Consider the following 20556-nt stretch of genomic DNA (forward strand, 5'->3'; position numbering starts at 1 on the left):
ACCCAGTCAGTCCCAGTATGATGCCGTTTGTTCCCAGTGTGTTCTTCCCAGTTGCTCCCAGTCCTCCCCAGTATGGAGGATGATGTGCAGGGTATGTTCCTAGTCACTCTCAGACTCTCCCAGTATTAGTCCAGTCCCTCCCAGTAGGATCCAGAGATGACCCCAGTGTGCTCCCAGTCCCTGCCAGTATGAACCAGTTGTGCTCCACATGGTTCCAGTTGCTCCCTTTCACCCTCACTTTTGTTCCAGTCACTCCCAGTCTCTCCCAGCGTACTCCAGTTCCTTCCAGCATAGTCCAGGTCACTCCCAGTTCCTTCCAGCATGATCCCAGTTGCTCCCAACCACTCCCAGTCAGCCTCAGTGTAGTCGCACTCCCTGCCAGTGAGTCCAATCCCGGTCATCACTAGCATGATCCCAGTTCATCTCAGTATGAGCCCAGTTGCTTCCAAACACCCCCATCATGCACCCAGTCACTCCCAGTTCCTCCCAGTTGCTCCTTGCATGATCCCAGTTGCTCACAGCTGCTCCTGGTCACCCTCAGCATAATCCCACTCATTCCCAGTATATCCCAGAATGATCCCAGTTGCTCACAGCTGCTCCTGGTCACCCTCAGCATAATCCCACTCATTCCCAGTATATCCCAGAATGATCCCAGTCTCTCTCAGTGTGATTATAGTCTCCCCAGGCATGGGCCCAGCTGCTCCCAGTATGATCTCAGTACAAACCAGTCCCTCCCAGTGATTCCACTCCCCACCCGTCTCTGTGTTTCCCCCTCCTGGATCTCCCAAGAGGAGCCCCAAAGGCTGGAAGTCGCATGCAGGGTCCCCAGCAAGGCCCAGTTTGGATGTGCAGCCTCCAGTTTGCCCAGTTTGCCTCTCCTGTTGCCCAGGCCGGGTTCCCCCCACCCAGGGTTGTGAGGGTTTTTGTGTGTTGGCAGAGCTGCATGTTATGGAGAGAATTTAGGTGGGTCTTAGGGAAGATGGAAAGGGGTTTTGTGATTTTTGGGGACATTTATGTTGCGGGGAGTGTTTGGGGATTTCCTAGCCAGGAGCTGTGGGGTGGTTTGAGGGGTGCAGGAGTGGCTGTGGGGGTGGGAGGGGGTTTTTGGGTGGTCGTGATCCCCCAGAACCCCAAAGCTGCCACCAGACCCCACCCCACAAGATACTGCCAGGGGTCAGGGGCTCCATGTTGGGGTTCATCCTCCTGGTGCTGCAGGAGAAGGTGAGGGGGGTTCCCAGGGACTGTGTGTGTCCCCCCCAGAGCGTGTGTGATCCCCTCATCCCAGTGTCACCCCCTTGTCTCTCCCCACAGGGCTCCTGCCCCAGCTCCTGCTCCCCCAGCGGGAATTTGGGGAGGGGGCAGAGGGGGTGAGCAGCCCCTGCCAGAGGATGACCTTGGCCCAGCCCCTTTGTTCAGCACCAGGCTGGGCTCGGGGCCACAAGAGGAAGGGGCCAACGGGAAGCAGATCCTGCAGCTGGGACAGTGCTTGGGGTCAGGGCAAGGTCCCACCCTGCACACCTGGCTCACATGTGACCGTGCCCCAGCAAGGGAGCGGGACATTCCCATCCCCACGGATCAGGGCTGGGAGCAGCACTTGGAGCACAGACATGGAAATACTGGGAGTGACTGGGAGCACACTGAGGGCTACGGGGAACAACTGAGAATGATGGGTGCATACTGGGGGCAACTGGGGTGACTGGGAATGAATGAGGTCATCCTGGGGGCAACTGGAATCATACTGGGGCTACTGGAGTGATTGGGAATGAGCATGCTGGGGGCAACCGGGATATACTGGTAGTGTCTGGAACGATACTGGACGGGACAACACTGGGAACAGCTGGGACCATGTTGAGGGGGAAACTGGGAGCAACTGGGAGTGACTGTGTCTATACTGGGGGGACTGAGATCTTACTGGCAGTGACTGGGACTATACTGGGGCAAGTGGGTGCAACTGGGATCATACTGGGAGGAATTTGGGAGCAACTGGAACCATGGTGGAGGCAACTGGGACAATACAGATGGGCACTAGAATCCCACTGGGAGTGAGTAGGAGCATGCTGAGGGCAGTTTACACTGTGTTGGGAACTCCTGGATACACTGGGATACACTGGGAGCAACTGGAACCATACTGAGACTGACTGGAATCATGCTGGAATCAACTGGGAGGAAGTGGGAGTGAGTGGGAGCATGCTGGGGACAACTGGGATATACTGGGAGTGATTGGGAGTCACTGGGATCATACTGGGACTGACTGGAACCCCGGCAATGGCCTGGGCTGGGTGATGTGGTGCCTCAGGGAGCGCAGGGAGCACTGTGACACTGCGGAGCCTGATGGAACCAAGGGGACATGGTGACACTCGGGGCCTGCCCTGGCCGTGGGGTGTTTTGGGAGCCCTGGGGTGCCCAGGGCAGCAGAGCAGAACCCCTGGCTCAGGGGCAGCAACTCCCCGGGACACCCTCGGCGGGCGGGCAGCAGGAGATGCCCAGGGAGAAGAGAAAGCCAAGGCCCAGCGACCCAAGGGCAGCACCGGCTGAGGGATGGGGCAGGAGGGAGAGACCAATGCTGGGATGGGGATGAGGCTGCCCAGCACTGAGCCAAGGTTGTGTGACATCACAGGGGCCGTGTGACATCATAAGGGCCCTGTGACATCACAGGGGGCTGTGTGACAGGTCACAGATGGCTGTGTGACATCAGTGATTGGGGAGTGACATCACAGTGTGTGTGTGACATCACAGGGAGCTGAGTGACATCACAGGGGCTGTGTGAGGTCACTGGGGAGGTCACTCTTCCCTGGCCCCCCTCACAGTTCCCCCCAGAGCAGTCCAACCCTGCTCGTGCACAGCGGGGTCCCCTGTACCCCTGGGTCCCCCCGGGTCCCCCCGGCCCCGCAGAGCCTCCCCCAGAGGATGTTCCACGAGATCGACCCCAGAGCCTGACACGGGGATGGGGGGACAGGGCCCTGGGGGTGGCACAGGGGGACAGAGACCCCCTGGCAGCGTCCCCGTGTCCCCCAGGGCCAGAGCCTGGGCCAGGGCTCCTTCACCCTGTTACAAACAAGGGCTTGAGAGCACTGAAGAAATCCCCAGCAAGGGAGCAGCAAAAAAACAGACTGAATATTAAGGGACAGCAGCACAAAGTTCCTTGGCAAGAGTCACTCTGCTCCTGACTGGACACTTCAGGCACACCGAGGAAACAAAGCAACAGCAAAACCAAACAAAATCCAGGCAATCAAACCAGAAATCAACCAAGAACTGTCCCTCTGTGTGTGTGTGTGTGTTTGTGTGTGTGTGTGTGTGTGTGTGTGTGTGTGTGTGTGTGTGTGTGACACAAGGACAGTGAGGGCGAGGATGAAAGGAATATGGCCCAAAAGCTTAACAGAGCTCAAACTTAACAGGACTTAACTTATACCTTAACCTTAACTGATACCTTCAATTTCACAATTTAGCAAAAACCAGCATTTAGCAGGATTTCATTTTAGTTATAACCTATGACTTTGCAATTTAACAGAGGATTCACATTTAACAGTATTTAACTCAGCTTTTAACTTATATTAAACATAACAACTTGGGAAAACAACAACTCTTAGCAGTGATTAACTTCACTTAGACCTTGTGACTTAACCTTACCTACAGGCAATGTAGGTACGGTTAAGTCATCCTGGTGCCGCCCTTGGCATCAACAGCTTTCTTTGCCAGTGTGAGAACAGGAATGTTGTGCCACTGAGGGAACAGAAACAGTTCCCAGAGCTGCTCCTTCAGAAGCCAGGAGCTGGTTGGGCAGCAGCAGTGCCTGGAGCAGACAGTGTTTGTGATGAGCTGCAGAGGAGCTGAGCCCAGGGGCTGTTGGCCAAGGCCAAGGCCCAAGGAGCATTTCTCAGCTGGCAGGGCAGCCTGAGAAGGGGAGGGGGAATGCAGCAGCACAGGGCCCATGGAACCAAGGGACTATTGTTACACTGAGGAGGCCATGCTGATGCTGTGTGGCTCCATGGAATGTAGGGATCATTGTGACACTAAGAAGCCCCATCAAACCAAGGGTTCATTGTGGCACTGTGGGGCCTCATGGAACTGTGGAGACCATTATGACACTTTGGGGTGTCATGGGACAAAGGGGCCATTGTGACACTGCGAGACCGCATGGAGCCATAAGTCCACTGTGATATTGCAAGGCCTCATGAAAGCATGGAGAGACCATTAGGACACAGCCTTATGGAACCAAGGGGCCATTGTGACACTCTGGGGCACAATGGAATAAGCAAAGCATTGTGACACTATGTGGCCACATGGAACCAGTGAGACTATTGTGACCTTGGGGATCCTCACAGAATCAAAAGCACCGTTGAGATTCTCTGGGGCCTTGGGAAACCAAGGGGGACCATTGTGACACTGTAGGGCTGCATGGAACCAAAGCTCCAGGGTGACACAGAGGGGCCTCCTGTCATCAATGGTCCATTGTGACACTGTGGAGCCAAAGGAGACCATTGTGACACTGCAAACCCCCAGGGCCCAAAGGTCCATTGTGACATTGCAGGGCTCATGGAACAGAGGAGTCACGAGACATTTTGGGGCCTGGGGAACCATAGAGACCATTGTGACACTGCAGGGCCTCATGGAAATGTTGAGACCATTGTGAAACCATGGGGCCATATGGAACCTAGGGGACATTGTGACACTGTGGGACTCCATTGAAGCAAGGGTCTGTTGTGACACCGCAGGTCTTGTAATCAAGGGGCCATTGTGGCCCTGTGGGGCCCCATAGAACCAAGGGGCCATTGTGACACTTCAGGGCCCCATAAATGCAAGGGAACACAAAACAGATCTGGCTAGTTTGGCCTCCCAGGAGCCACCTGACTGGTCAGGCTGACTTTGGTATGTTGAGGATCACTTCTCGTCTGCTACTGAAACAACGGGGCTCCGTCCTTTCCTTCCTATGGAAAATAACTACCTTTCTCAGCCAGGTGCCCATGGCTAGAATCAGAATTTCCCCTCCAAAATTCCCTGTTGTGAGAGACTGGAGGAGATTGTTGGCTGGAAACATTTCATGTGTGGGGGAGGAAGGGGCAGGTCCAGCCTTGCCCTGCCCTGGAACCCCAGCATTGCCCTGCCCTGGAACCCTAATCCCCCCCAGAGCCTCTATCCCAGCCCAGCAGTGTCTGCCAGTGCCTGGCACAGCACAGGCAATGCTCCAAAACCACCTCTGCAGCCGCCAGCCCAGCTCTTGAGGGACCAAATGAGCCCAAGTCCCACCTGGGGGAAGGGCCCAGGAGGACCAACGGGTATTGAAGGCTCACCACAAGGCAAGCATGCATCTTGACCCTACCTCCTCTTGGAATTTCCATCTGAACAGTGCTGAAATGCAGGAGTTGGTAGCTCTGTGTGTGCACCTCTCTGTATCTTTTTTGTCTTTCTCTTTTTCTGTGTCTGCTTCTGTTTCTGTGCTCATGTATTTTTTGATTAACATTAAATGGAACTGGCTTAGAGTTTGTAAAGTTGAATGGGCCAAGTCAGTGCTTTGAGAAGTGTTTTTTGTAGATTGAATGTCTGTCATAATTTGACATGAGAAGAATTTTAAAAAGTAATACAGAACTTTTTGTGTAACTGACAATCTGTTAAACCACTAAGATACTGAACACGCCTCTGTGAAACACATATGTTAAAGATGAAAAAACCCAGGAACCTCCTCTTTCTTTTCCAGTCAACAAAGAAGCAGCTGCCCTGGCCCCCATCTCAACCAAACCAAACAAAATGAAACCAAACCAAACCAAACCAAACCAAAGCAAACCAAAGCAAACCAAGCAACCCTGCCGTGGGCTGAGCCCCCTCCCCCGTCCCCAGGCTGCCCCCCTCCCCATGAGCCCCATTCTAACCAAACCAAACCCCAACAACTCCCAAACAGGAAAACAAAAGAGACTACAAAACCTCAACCAGAACAAAGCTAGACACATCTATTAGAATCATACTGTCAAGTTCCCTCCCCCCAACACAACTCAAACTAAAAAACCCTACAACCTACAACCCACACAACATAACCCTACAGCTAAAATTAAACACAAAAAACCCAGAAACCAATCATAAAACCAATCCTAACACAACCCAACCACAATTTCCACCACAAGTTACCAGTGGGTCAAGTATTAACCCTTTCAGTACTGCAATCCTCCCTTAAGTAAAAGAAAAAACTGAATATAAGCACATAAAAAACAACAGGAAACCATCAAAATCAGTAAAGAAGAAATTAAATCCCAAATAAAAAGAAAAAAAAAAAACTTTATCTTAAAACTAAAATCCTCTTATAAACTACAAAGAAAAACCTCTTTTTCTTGATAACACATAAAACTATAAAAAAATTAAGTATTCAAAATGTTATGTTTGCCCAATTATCCCATCATTAAAAAAAATCAAACAATATTTGAGGTAGCAGCAATTTTAATTGAATAGTTTTGAAAATATATAAAATCAGATACACTCGAAATATTGACAATATAATTTGAATAAAAATATGGGATAATTTGGTTCCAATAATAGAGCATAAGAAAAAGTTCATTGCGGGGTATGGAGTGCAGGGTTCTGGGACCCTTGCCACCTCACGTACAAGCTTGCCAAGTGAAGATTCCCCCCTTATATGTCATGTGTTAATGCCATCTCTTCCTGTTTTTGATTCATCACACTTCTACCTCCGCCCTCATCACCACCTTTACCGCACATGCTCCACCATGTGGGAACTCAGCACATCACTCCTGATGTCCAGAGTGGCCAAGATAACCCTTGGGGGGCTTGGAAATCCTGGAATGTTGCCAGAAGTGCTTGGTGGTTGGATTTTGACCCTGCACGGGATGTGCCACCACCTGTATGCGGACAAGAGAATCACTTGGGGATAAGAGGTGTAAGAATTAATTATTCACAGGGTGAAAATACAGGTTTTAGGATTTTGGTACAGGGGGGTTGTAGGAGACAAGATGGAGGAATTAGGGCGTGTCTTGTCCTTCTTTCTTCTTCTTGTCATCCATCTTTGGTGTTGATGTTGGCACTTTGGGATTGGTTCATGTCAAATGTGCACTTGTTAGCATGGGTAAAAGGTATTTGAAGGTAAAGGTAAATATATTGTACGTAGTTTTTAGTATAAAAATAGATGACCGCCCACTGGGAGGTCAGTGTGCCCATGGCTGCCTTGCTGGTCAGACCTCTGTCAGGCTGAGAGAAAACTTTGTAGATAAGAGATATTAAACAATATTGAAGACCGAAAAATCTGAAGAGTGCTTTCGTCCTTTAAGGCACAGGCTGTGCCAAGACCATCCTATGCGTGACAGGGCAGAGACTAAAGGCCAGACCGGTCACCACCACTCGTTCTGGTGATCGCACAAGTCTTTGGGGGTTGTTTTTGATGAAGGCCTCTCATCTTCTTCAATGTCCTTCAACTCACCCTTGGGTTACACATGCGCAACAAGCTAGTATAATGTTAGCCAAGACTAACACAATATTATATTTAAGCATCAGAGCAATAAATCTCTTATAACTGGCATTTTCCTGGGACCGAACCAGATTTTCCCTTCTTTCTGTTAATTTTTAGTAACTGTTATCCCTTGCTTTTACCTGTCCTTGAACACCTGTGAGAAAGGGGATGGTGGGACCCCTCCTCTCCCTTTCTTTCTTGGTATTACACCTTTTCATTGGTTTATTATTTCCAAATATTATTACTGCATCAATATCGACTACTGTTTTGATTTTGTCAGCATGAATCATACCTATTTACCACACAAATTAATATCAAACAAAAACTTCCATATTAAAAAAAACAAATGCTAAAATAAGTATAAATTCATAAGAAGTTTAAACAAGAAAAAAAAAGTAATCCACTATCCCTAAGAGATCTCTATTCCCAGAGATAAAAATAATTTTAAAAGTAAATAATAAAAACTTTTACTTTTAAACAATAAAATCTTTTACCTTTAAACAATTAATCTTTAAAACAATACCCCACAAGTCGACATGGCCCATCAACAAGCTGTAAAAAAGCTTGTAGCAATAAAAACATCTTCACAGAAACAAAGATTCCCAGGAACTGTTATCCATGAAAAAATTAGGAACCACAAAAAACCTATTTTTATCTCTTGTAAAAAAAGCTTGACAAGAAAAACTTCCTCCCTTTGTAAACTTAAACAAGACTATTCTAGAAACAGTAAACTAAATAGAATTTTTAAATTTACTTTCTTTACATTGTCAATGAAAATAAAAAGTTATAAAGAAAAAAAAAGTGTTCAAAAAGGGTTTATTTTAATTCTTACTACTTTTTTATTTTTCAATTTACTTTTAATAAAAATTTCTTTATACCCTTTAAAAATGTTAGGCTTACTTTACCTTTCCCGTAATCCTATCTCACAACAAAATAAATAGATAAATAATTAACTGACATTAAAACACATCACACTCATCAATACATTAATTAAGAAATCTCAAGACTAGAAAAATCTTAAATTAACAAACCAAAACCACTACAATGTCATAATAAACAGTTTGCCAAAGTTTCTCTGATTTTCTAAAGTTCCCAGTAAAGGCTGTTTTGTTGTTTTGAGCCCCTGAGATTCTCTTGTTGGTATCTCCCCAGTGAGTCCAACTCAGGGTAAAGAAACAATTGTAATTCATTTTAAATGTCTCATTGAGAGTGTTGTCCGGGGAATGAGAGTCAGGGCTTGTCTGTCCTGCTTGGCACAGCCCAGGCAGGGCTTTCCCAGCCACATTCCACACTCCATTTCCCAGCTGGAGCCGCTGGTGCCTCTGAGTTGTGCTGCCCCAGCCCCAGGGACGCTCTCCTTGTCTGCCCATTCCCCCACGGTCTCTGGGCAGGGATGGCCTCAGTGGGGGCTGCTGACATCCTCAGCACCTTGGAGGCTGCTGCTGAATTTTCCTGCTCCAGAGGCTTGTTCAGCCTTCAGCTCTTCAGTGCAGGAATTCAGTGTCCCAGGGCTCATTGACATTAAGAACATCTTAACAAGCCAAGCCTCTGGGAATAATTGAATTTTAAGTTTCAAGTCTTTTGTGGTTATGTAGATCTCAGTAGTGTATTCAAAGTGAATACATGATATTTCAAAAGACAACGAGAAGCGGTATTTTTAGATCCTATTTAGTTTTATTTTCCTGCTAATTTATTGAAATGTGTAATCTCCAACTGGCTGATCTCCCCTCTTTCCCCTTCCACCCATTGGCTTTTGTCTCCCCCCAGCCCCCTGTGAAGAGCCTGGCTCTGTGTTCTCCATCCCCTCCTTGCTGGCACTGCCAGGCTGGCATGAGGAGCCCCTCAGCCTTCTCTGCTCCAGACTGGACCAGCCCAGCTCCCTCAGCCTCTGCTCACAGCCCAAGGGCTCCAGCCCCACCTTGGAGGCCCTTCCCAGACCCTGCTCCAGCTGCCAGACATCTTTCCTGCCCTGGGCAACCCAAACCAGGCCACAGTGACCTGGATAATCCCCATCCTTGATGTCCTGGTCACACAGCCCTGGCCCCTTGTCCCCTGTCAGGCTCTGGGGTGGATCCTGTGGAACATCCTTTGGTGGAGGCTGTGGCTCCAGGTGGGCCGGGGGGATCCCGGGGGACAGGGACCCTGCTCGGCCTGAACAGCATTGGAGTTGTTGGGAGAAACTGTGAGGGGGAGCTGGGGCAGAGTGACCAACCCAGGGACCTGACACAGCCCTGCTGGGATGTCACACAGCCCCTCTGTGATGTTACAGCCTGCTCTGTGATGTCACAGCCTTTTCTGTGATGTCACAGACCCCTCTCTGATGTCACAGAGCTGCTCCCTGATGTCATACCAGAGTCTGTGATGTCATTGTCTGGACTGTGATGTCAGACTTCTGCCCAGTGATGTCACAACCTTCTCTGTGATGTCACAGACCATTCTCTAATGTCACACAGCCCCTCTGGGATGTCACAGTCTGCTCTGTGATGTCACAGCCCACTCTGTGACCTCATGTTACCAGATGATCAATTGTCTCCACCAGGTGAGCTGACACCTGGAGCTTGTTCTCCACAACCCCAGGCTTATGGAAGCCACACAATGCCCATTGTGTGAGAAGGGGAACTGGAAGTTCAGCAGCCTCAGTGTCCTGCAGCTCAGCCAGGCCCACTGGAACATCGGGGTCCACGACCACCAAGCACCACCAGAGAGACCCCCAGGAGAAAAGAGGAGGGGAAATACATTAATGATTTGGGGAAAATGATTATCAGATGTATATTTAGTCTGGGACAATTAATGAATATGTATGCAAAATACAGAATATAAACAGAAGCTTTCCTGTACTCAGCCTGCAGGGCTTTGGGAGGAGCTGTCCCCTGTGCATCCCCCTGAATAAATAATGATGCTTTTTAATGCTGCATTGGTGCTAAGGAGTTCTCTCTTTTACTGAATTTTTGGTAACACTCCCACTGCCAAGGAAAGCTCTGTCTGCTGCTGTTCACAAACAGAGAAGGGCTGGTGGCAGATGTGGGGCTCGGAGGCTGCCTGGGGCACAGTGACCATGAAATAATCAAGTTTTCAATGTTCTGTGAAAGAAGGAGGGGCAGCAACAAAACTTCTACACTGGAATTAGGAAGGGCAGACTTTGGCTTATTTAGGATGCAGATTTGGGGAGTAATGAATCAGGCGCTGATTATTTTTAAGGAAAACATCCCTTAAAAACAAAGGGGTCCAGGAAGGATGGACACATTTCAAGAAAGTAATAGTAAGGAGATTACAATTGCCAGCCTGTCCCAGTGTGGCAAAAGATGAGCTAGTGAGGAAAATGACTGGCCTGGCTGGCTGTGGAGATTTTGTAGGGAACTCAAGGGTAACAAGAGGTGCATTAACTTTGGGCAGAAGGTCAAGCAGCTTAGGAAATGTTTAAGGATGTTGTGAAGTCATGCAGAAAAAAAGTTAGGAGGTGAAAGTTCAATTAGAGTTTAACCTGACACCTTCTGTGAAAAAAAAAATAGACCATGTTTCCACAATTAAATTAATAGCAAAATATGGGATGAGGAGAACCTCTACTCTTTATTGGATGCAGTGGGGAATATAGTAACTAAAGATAAGGAGAAGGCAGAGCTACTTAACATCTCGTTTCTCTCAATTTTCAATATTAGGACAGGCTGTCCTCAGGACAAGTGTTCTCCTCAGCTGGTAAATGGGCACAGGGAACAGAACAGCCCCTGTAATCCAGGAGGAAGCAGTTGGTGACCTGCTGAGCCTCTCAGATGCTCACATGTGTCTCTGGGATCAGATGGGATCCATCCCAGGGGGATGACGGAGCTGGTGGATGAGCTTCCCAGGCTGCTCTCCATCATTTACCATCAGTGCTGGCTCAGCAGGGAAGTCCCAGAGGACTGGAGGTGCCAATGAGAGCCCATCCCCAAGAAGGGCTGGAAGGAGGATCTGGGGAACTCCAGGCCTTTCAGCCTGACCTGGGTGCCCGGGAAGGTTATGGAACAGATCACCTTGAGTGCCATCACAGGGCACCCACAGGATGGCGGAGGGATCAGAGCCAGCCAGCGCAGATTTCAATATCTGCATTGATGATCTGCATGAGGGGACTGAGTCCAGCATCAGCAAATTTGCAGATGACACCAAGCTGAGTGTGAGTGTGGATCTGCTGGAGGGTAGGAGGGCTCTGCACAGGGCCCTGGAAAGGCTGGATGCACGGCCCAAATCCAACAAGGTGAGGTTGAACAAGTCTAAGTGCCGGGTCCTGCATGTTAGCCACAACAACCCCTGCAGCTCTGCATGCTGGGACAGAGGGGCAGCACAGCAGCCAGGCAGAAAGGGACCTGGGGGCACTGATGGACAGCAGGCTGGACATGAGACAGCAGTGTACCCAGGTGGCCAAGGAGGCCAACAGCTCCTGGTCATTGTCAGGAATGGTGTGGCCAGCAGGACCGGGGCAGGGATTCTTCCCCTGTGCTCAGCACTGCTTGGGAGCACCTTGAGTGCTGTTTGCAGTTCTGGGGCCCTCAATTAAGGAAGGCCATGGAGGGGCTGGAACGTGTCCAGAGAAAAGCAACAAGGCTGGGGAGGGGTCTGGAGCACAAGTGCTGTGAGGAGCAGCTGAGGGAGCTGGGGTTGTTTATCCTGGAGACGAGGAGGCTCAGGAGAGACAAGGCAGTATCAGGGCACAGGTTGGACTTGATCTCCTAAGCCTTTTCCAACCTTGCTGATTCTGGGTTTCTCTGAAGCCACCCTTGGAGCAGTTACAGGATGAGCCCTGGGCCTCCTCTTCAGAAGCTCCAGCAGCCCAGGTCCCTCAGCTTCTCTGGCCAGCTCCAAAGCCCATCCTGTCAGTCCTGCAGAGCCTCTGCAGCTCCTCCTCACTGCCCAGAACAGGGAGCCCCAGAGCCAGACACAGCAGCCCAGATGTTCCTCCCTGGCCTGGGGTGCCTCTGGCAAAAAGGGAGCAGCACCAGGCACTGCAGGAGCCTGCAGACAATTCCTGCAGCCCTTGCAGGATGATCCTGCTGCCCAGGGACGCTCCCATGGTGCCAAGTCAGGAACTGCAACGGGGAGTGGGGCCAGAGAGGAAAGGGCAAACAGAGATAGCCTGTTTGCAGGGGAGGGAACAGCAATGGGCAATTGGAAGAAATCTGTATCAGGAAAGAGGAAAGAAAGTAAAGGTGAAGGCAGGGAAATCCTGAGGGCAGTTTGGGGGTGGCTGCCAGGCAGCCCTGGCTCTGAGCAACAGCGTCTGCAGTGGGACAGGAAACTCCCAGCTGATGGGAACAAACTTTCTGGCTGACTGCAGAGCCCAGGACAAAGCTGAGTGGTTTCCCTGGCATCCCCCAGCCCTTGCTGGCCCCAGGGGCGGATGGCATTTGTGCTCCCTCAGGTTCATGTCCCCACACCAACAGCATGGGGGTGCTCCCCCTGCTCTGTGCAATGCAAACAGGGCCTGCTGAGCCAGTGCTGCTGTGTCTGTGCCTGCAAGGAGGGGGCACCTGTGTGAGCTGGGGGAGAGGCCAGGGCTGCAGAGGGGGGATGTTGTTGGCAGCTCCATCAGGACGCTCTGGGACGCTGCCCTGGGCTGTGCAGCGCACTGGGGATGGATCAGCCCCTGCTCTGCTGCTCCTTCCCATCTCCCCCAGGACCCTTGCAGATACCCAGCCATGCTGTTTGCCCCCAGCCTGCCCACGGCCAGCCTGGGGCTGCTCACGGGGCTTTTCTGTGCTGAGCATTGGCCTGGGTGTGTTCTTGAGAGAGCCTGGGCAAGGAGCCTGGAGCCCCCAGGCCCTGGCCTGAGGCGTCAGTGCTGCCCCAGCAGCTCCCATGGCCTGTCCCTGCTGCAGCCCTGGCACTGCCACCCCCAGGGCTGTGCCCGGCCCCGAGAGCACTCAGGCCCTACAGCAACACCAGGGCCACCAGGGCAGTGGGGCAGGGCCACGGCAGCATGGCAACTGGCAACACCAAGTGCTGCTACTGCTGCTGGGCACAGCTGCTGGGCCAGCACTGATCTGCCCCCAGCTCTGCACACAGACATTGCTGCTGCAGCTCCAGAGAAGGCAACAAAAGGGCATCTCTGCAGAAAACTCTGCTGGGAGATCATTTAGTTCCACTGAGAGTGCAGCCCCTCATTGACACAGTCTGTGGCCACAGGGAAGATGGAGAGAAACAAAATGAGAAATCGCACAAGCAATGACATTTTTGTTTTTTAAATATGTAAAACTAAAACAAGGGAAAACAATCCCCACAACCAAACCAAGAAGTATGAAAGATTACTTTTATTACAACTTATTTGCAAAACTTGTCCAGCAATTTACTGTCCCTGAAAGCATGCAGTCATCAATCTCCAAACTGCAGCCTTGAGCTCCTGGTTCCTCAGGCTGTAGATGAGGGGGTTCAGGGCTGGAGGCACCACCGAGTACAGAACTGAAAGAACCAGATCGAGGGAGGGGGAGGACATGGATGGGGGCTTCAGATAGGAAAATATGATAGTGCTGAGGAACAGGGAGACCACGGCCAGGTGAGGCAGGCAGGTGGAAAAGGCTTTGTGCCGTCCCTGCTCTGAGGGGATCCTCAGCACAGCCTTGAAAATCTGCACATAGGAAAATACAATGAACACAGAACATCCCAGTCCTAAGGAGATGGAAAACACTAGAAATCCAAGTTCTCTGAGGTACAAATTGGAGCAGGAGAGCTTGAAGATCTGTGGGATTTCACAGAAGAACTGGCCTAGGACATTACCATGGCACAGGGGCAGGGAAAATGTACTGGCTGTGTGCATGAGAGCATTGAGAAAGCCACTGGTCCAGGCAGCTGCTGCCATGTGGGCACAAACTCTGCTGCCCAGGAGGGTCCCGTAGTGCAGGGGTTTGCAGATGGACACGTAGCGGTCGTAGCACATGACGGTCAGGAGAGAAAACTCTGTTCCAATGAAGAACACAAAGAGAAAGAGCTGTGCAGCACATCCTGAGTAGGAGATGTCCCTGGTGTCCCAGAGGGAATTGTGCATGGCTTTGGGGACAGTGGTGCAGATGGAGCCCAGGTCAGTGAGGGCCAGGTTGAGCAGGAAGAAGAACATGGGCGTGTGCAGGTGGTGGCCACAGGCTACGGCGCTGATGATGAGGCCGTTGCCCAGGAGGGCAGCCAGGGAGATGCCCAGCAAGAGGCAGAAGTGCAGGAGCTGCAGCTGCCGCGTGTCTGCCAATGCCAGCAGGAGGAAGTGCCTGATAGAGCTGCTGTTGGACATTTGCTGTGCCTTGACATGGGGATCTGTAAAAAATGTAATAATGGATTAGCTGAGTTTGGAGAGGACTTTAAATATCCCAGCACAGCCGGGGGGCACTTTACTTTCCCCCCACTGCCTGCCCAGGGCTCTGCTGCCTGGAGATGTCCCTGCCCGCAGCTGCTTCTCTGTGCCCAGGGTTGGGCCCTGCCAGTGCTGCCAGAGCCCAGCCCAGCCCTGGGGGCTCAGCTCTGCCCTGCAGACCCCTCCCATCTCAGGCACTGCCCAGGGGCAGCTGTGGCTCTGCAGAGCCATCAGAGCAACTCTGAAGGGGCTTGAAAACCGTCATTGATGCTGCCTCTGAGTTGTCCTGTGCTAATGTCTCTAACTGCCTGATTTCGAATTATTTCAGAAAAAAAAATTCTCACCCTGAACTGAGAGATACATATTGATGTGCAATTTCCCACTCAGAAAACCCAGAGCAGTAGATTAATAAAGCAGGATTTCCCCTTGCATGCAGTCCCTGACTAAGTGTGCTCCCTGTATAATCTACTTTAAAATGTTCTGCAGTTAAATGCCATACTGGGAGCAGTCCTGATCAATGCAGCATCCTCCCCACACTAGGAGAACACTTCCAAACCTTACCAGCTCTCTCCTCTTACACAGATCTTGTCCCCCAGTGCTGGGAGCAGCTGCCAGGGCTGGCTGAGAGCTGTCCCTGGCAGGCAGCAGAGTCCCTGCCCCAGCACAGCGCCCTGGGCTGCAGGACCTTGCTCTGCAGGACTGCCCTGGCCACCCCTGGCTGCTCTGCACAAGAGACAATCAGAGAATGTACTCACAGGTCCTGTAGGCATTGGGATGTTCCAGCTTTAGGAGATGGCTCCAGGAGCTGCAGCTGCATTGTCCTGCAGCCAGAGGTTCCTGTGCAAAGGACTGGCAGTGATTCTGCCCCAGGCACTTCTCAGCACCTTCCCAGCCCTGACTGATTGAAGATCTCTGTGCCTCTGTGCTGTGCCTGGGGTGGCTGCAGGCAGTGCCCCAGCCCTGCTGGGCTGGCAGAAGAGCTGCTCATCAAGAGAAATGTGCTTTTGAAGCTCTTCTTGGTTACTAGGAGCTACCTCTGTGCCAGGCTCAGCTCATCAGCACAGACACAGCACAAGAACTTTAATGAGCCTCTGGGGCTTTGTGCTCAGGCCCTGAACATCAGTCCCTGAGAGGGAGATGAAGAAACCTCTCCAGAACTCCAAGTCAGAATCACACTCCAAACTTTCTTGGACTTTTAATGGGTCCCACTGAGGGACACGACTGAGAAAGTGTTCCCAGGCCCCAGGCAGACCAGAGAACTGGAGGCACTGATGACAGGTGAGGACAAAGAGAAGTCAATTCTTGGTGCCCTGGGGCACAGCAGGTTCTGTGCCACCAAGGGCTGTGAGGAGACACCTTGTCCTGAGGCCCTGGGGCCTCCTGGCACAGCCCCAGCCAGGCTGGGCACTGTCAGCCCCTTGTCCTGCCCTCAGCATCCCCCCCTAGCCCACATCCCAGTGGCCTCAAGGATCTGCTGGAAGGAGTCCCTGGGGAGCCTTGCTCAGAAATGGCCCTGGGGGCTTCTTAATGATCCCATGGACTGCAGGTTTTTCAAAAGACTTTGGGTTTGGCTTTTGCCTTGGAGTCTCTGAGAGGTTTGTGCAATCATGGCCTCCAATTATCTGCTGTAATTAGTCCCTGGAGAGGCTTTGTCAGTAACACCACTCAGTGGGGTTCATTAATGCTTCAAGGTACTTCAGTTATTTTAAGGTATTTGGTGTTTCCCTTTTGATCCAGACTCTGTGAGAGGTTTCTGCAATCATGGCCCCAATTATCTGATTTAATGAGTCCCTTGAGAGCATTGTACTGACACTCAGTGGGGCTCATTATTGTTTTGAGATACTCAAGGTTTTTAAGATACTTTATGGATTTAAGAATACTTTAAGGTACTTTTAAGGATTTTCCTTCCCACACTGAGCCTCTGAGAGGTTTTTGTGCCATCCTGGCCTTCAGTTCCCCCCTCCATGGAGTCCATGAGGAGCCTGTGTTGGGTATCTTTCTCTGTTCTGCTTTACAACAAAGATGGAACTGAAAGAATTTTGTAAGATTTCCAAAAGCATCCAAACATGGGACAATTAACAATACAACAATCACTAACAGAACGAATAGTCCTGTTTTAGCTCAACATCATCCAACCCTTTAGTCCCTTGGACTGGAAGAGCTTATTGACCTAGTCTTTGTTTTCCACTTGAAGCTTCTTGAACCCTTCCTTCAGTAGTTGAATGCTCTTGTGGATTGACTCGCTTTGGCTGGAAAAGTTCTTACAACACAGCTCTGAGTCTACACAGCCATGCTCATGTACCCAGAGTAAAAACTCTATCGCTGTTCTTCAAGGTGGCATGTCTGATGGTCTCTATGTCTGAGAGCAGGCCACTCAGTGTGAGGGAGGTAGCATTGGTTTGCTTACTTAACAGGCACCCAAGATGGTCTAATTGTCCCAAAGCTTTAGCTGCAGCCACCCAAGGTAGTCCACATTGGGGATGCTACACTCCGATAACTGGATTAAAGCTTGCAAAGCCATCTCTTTGATATCATCCAATACTTCTCTGGGGATACCTGCTGCTTGATCATCTGGTAGGCTCTGTTGTCCTTCTCCACCTAGATGGTTGATTGTCAATTCCGCCCTTGCCTCATTATTAGCATTATCTGCTATTAATTTATTTAGTAAACACTTCCATCCCCCTTCCCACAGGATGTATTCTGTAGGTGACAGCAACATGGTCATAATACATTTTAAATCATAGGGGGTTAAGACATGTGCTTTAAACATGGTCCTCATTAGGCCATTAAAAGACGGTAAGTCCCTCCTATGTTCTTTAGCTGGCCTACACAGCTCCTTGATTTCCCCATAAACCAATGGCTGATACCTGGGATTCTGCCTCCTTCTTTCATAACCTATGGAGGAATTTCGAGACTATATGCCAGTCTTCTTACTTTCCCAGGGATCTTCCAGGGTTGAGGGGCAAGGTGGCTCTGAGGAATCCAAACTGTCTTTCGGGGGAGGAAGAATAACTTAGAGGAGAAACATTTGGATTAGATATAGTGTGACAGTTGGGCTTAGTACCTTGAGCATGGGGTTATATTGTTGCCGGAGGGTGATGCAAAGGGCACTGCCATTTTGTCATGTGTTGGGAAGGAAGGGCCTTGATCTAGGATGGCGGACTTCTGGTGTGGCCTTCTAGAAGCACAGCCCAAGGTGAAGGTGGAATGATTGAAAGTGGGGGCGTGACCCACATTCATGGGGTTGGAGTCTGGAGGTTCATTTAGGACAGAAGAGAAGGTTGTGGTAGCAGGAAGTGGAGGAGCCAAGATGGAGGGAGGACAGTCAAGTTCAGGGGCATCTGGAAAATTTTTAGTGATCCACTTCACGATTGAATTTAATTTGTTCTTTGAAGATATTTAGTCATGATCAGTGAGAATTAACTTAAAGCATCGATCTACACACCTTTCTACTTTGGACATCCAGCTGCCCATTTTTCTCTTTCTCCACCTTAGGTGGAACAGCCACTGGAACACCCCAAATCAGTTATGGGATGTGGATGTGTATTGTAAAAACAGAGTGGCAAAATGGGCAATAATTGTCCTGCATTTCCCCAAACCCATCTGCAATCCTACGCAGGTGAAACTGTCGTTGTCCCTTGTGGATCCTGGCCGAGGTCCCTGAAAGCATCGATGAATCTGCCCGCCTGGCACAATCCAAAATCCCAGGGAGCACTGACCTATCCATCAGGTAACCCCAGCTGACATGATTCAATGTCAGGGTCCCTGTTTGGGTGCCAAAAGACGCAATGAGGGTGGCTGTGACAAACCTTTCTGATTCCCCAACTTCAGGGCAAGGGGGGTGAAAATGAAAAGAAGCAGATGCTGGGGAAGATGAAACAGGAAAGCCTTATAAATATGATTGCCTGGCAAAAGATTTTGAGAATATGGAAACTATAAGTGAGATTGAAATGAAAGCAAGCTTTGAGATACCAAGCCTTAGTTACTGAACAACTGGAAAACCATGGTATGACTGGCTGAACGTAATCTTCTTTTGATGAAACAAGACCCTCTGCTTGCAGACAGGTCCAAGGGTCAGAGCAGACCCTACTAGCTTGAAAGAAGGAGTCCAAAGAGTAGTTTTTAGGGTTTAAAATGTAACACAGTATGGCAATGTAAAGTTTCTTACAGGCTGTATGTAAATGCTGTAAGATTTGTATCTTGTACTAGATTGATTAGTGAAAATTAGAATATGCGGCACAGAAGATGATTTATTGTATTGTAACGGGAACTCCCCTCCTCTTTTGGGCATCCATTTTGGGCGCCTCTTTCGAGCTCCTCTTTCAGGCAAGCTCCGAGCAGTGGCTGGCAGCTCTTGACAAGGCCCCTGCACCCACACCTGTTGGGATCTCTAGCTGGTTAGAGTGACCCTGAGAAAAGTTCAAAGGTTTCTTTTCCCAGCCCAGCGCTTGAAGAAGGAGTCTTCAAGAAGGGCTCTTCATTTCTCCATCTTAAGGTCGTTTATTTTATATTATCTATAAAAAATTTTCTCCTGCCCTGCTTAGGTCAGCTCAGCAAGACTGTCCAAGGCATTCTGCCTGCCCCCGGGATGGTGTTATGTCTTTATACTAAAAACTATGTGTACAATGTTTACAATTACTTTCCAAAACCTATCACCTATGTTAGACAGTGAGCTTCTGCTCTAAACCAATCTGTAAGTGCCAACATCACAGCAGAAAATGGAGGCCAAGAAGAAGAAGGAGAAAGGCTGGATACACCCAGTTCCCTCCATCTTGCCTCCTGAACCCTGAGACAGAGTAGAGATCCATTCTGAATTAGGTGAAGTGTCTAAGAGAGGTGAAAAGTCTGTGACGCCAAAGCTGAAGGAAAAGTCAGATGCTGGAAACAGCAAGACGACAGAGAAAGAAAAACAGAAATGACCACAAGGTCAATTTGCCCCCGACCTAAGGATTCCTTTGATAAAGGAGAACTGGTGATAAATGTCACGTGGAATGAATTTGTATGAACTTATTGTGAAAATCTATGTATATGCATTTGGAAGGGGGATAAAAGGAGACCTGAAGTCTTCAGTGGTACGCATGCCTTTTGGGGAGGCTTGCATCCAGCGCGCGTCGTAATAAAGGCATACTGGGCTTTACAACTTTTATAAAGTTGTGAGGTTTCTTCTTTTCTCCGCAAAACATTATGGCGAGCCAGCCAGGAGTTCTCTGTCCCTGCAGGGGCAGGGGAGATAGACGGACCTCCAAGGCGCACCCTAGGATTTTTTTTCCTGGTGGGGCTCCGCTTGTCTCGCTTGCCACCTGCGGAGACAGACAACGACCTGCTGGCCTGCGGAGGAAGATACGGTATGTACTGAGGGGCCCCCAGGGGAGGGAAAGGAGAGCAAGGGAGTAAACCACCCAGAGACATCTGTGTATAGCTGATGGAGCAGCTGTATTAGAGATGGGGTTTATCGTTCTGATAGAGCGGAACTGCTAGTGGCTCTGGGGGTGAGCCGGGTGAACCCGTGTATGTGTGTATTGGGGGGTTCATTGATCTGATAGAGCAGAACTGTTGAGCCCGTGTGTGTTTTGTTTGTGTGTGTGTGATATCCGGACACTGTGTCGCTGTATGGTCAATGTATTGTGTGGCCAGTGCACTGTGTTTCTAATCGTGCAAGTGTATAAGTGTATGGTGTATAAAAGAGAATAAATCTACAGTGCCCTACAGTGCGGGGAGGGGTGAGTACTACCCGTGTTTGAAGCAGCCGAGTGAGGCCTGAGGCACCGGCTGCAGCAGGCTGCGGGGGCAGGGAGAGAAGTGC

General features: G+C 50.0%; 1 protein-coding gene across 1 annotated transcript; it reads right to left on the reverse strand.

Annotated features, from left to right (window-relative positions):
- Positions 1–13760: 13760 nt before the first annotated feature.
- Positions 13761–14693, reverse strand: LOC132085151 (olfactory receptor 14C36-like). Its single transcript, XM_059490525.1, has one exon. It carries the CDS (start codon positions 14691–14693, stop codon positions 13761–13763), a length of 933 nt encoding a protein of 310 aa, XP_059346508.1.
- Positions 14694–20556: the final 5863 nt, after the last annotated feature.

The sequence above is a fragment of the Ammospiza nelsoni genome, chromosome 29 (assembly GCF_027579445.1).
Source record: "Ammospiza nelsoni isolate bAmmNel1 chromosome 29, bAmmNel1.pri, whole genome shotgun sequence".
NCBI classification, from domain to species: domain Eukaryota; kingdom Metazoa; phylum Chordata; class Aves; order Passeriformes; family Passerellidae; genus Ammospiza; species Ammospiza nelsoni.

Coding starts and splice junctions, on each gene's coding strand:
- LOC132085151 (XM_059490525.1), bottom strand. CDS start 14,693: ATGTCCAACAGCAGCTCTATCAGGCACTTCCTCCTGCTGGCATTGGCA.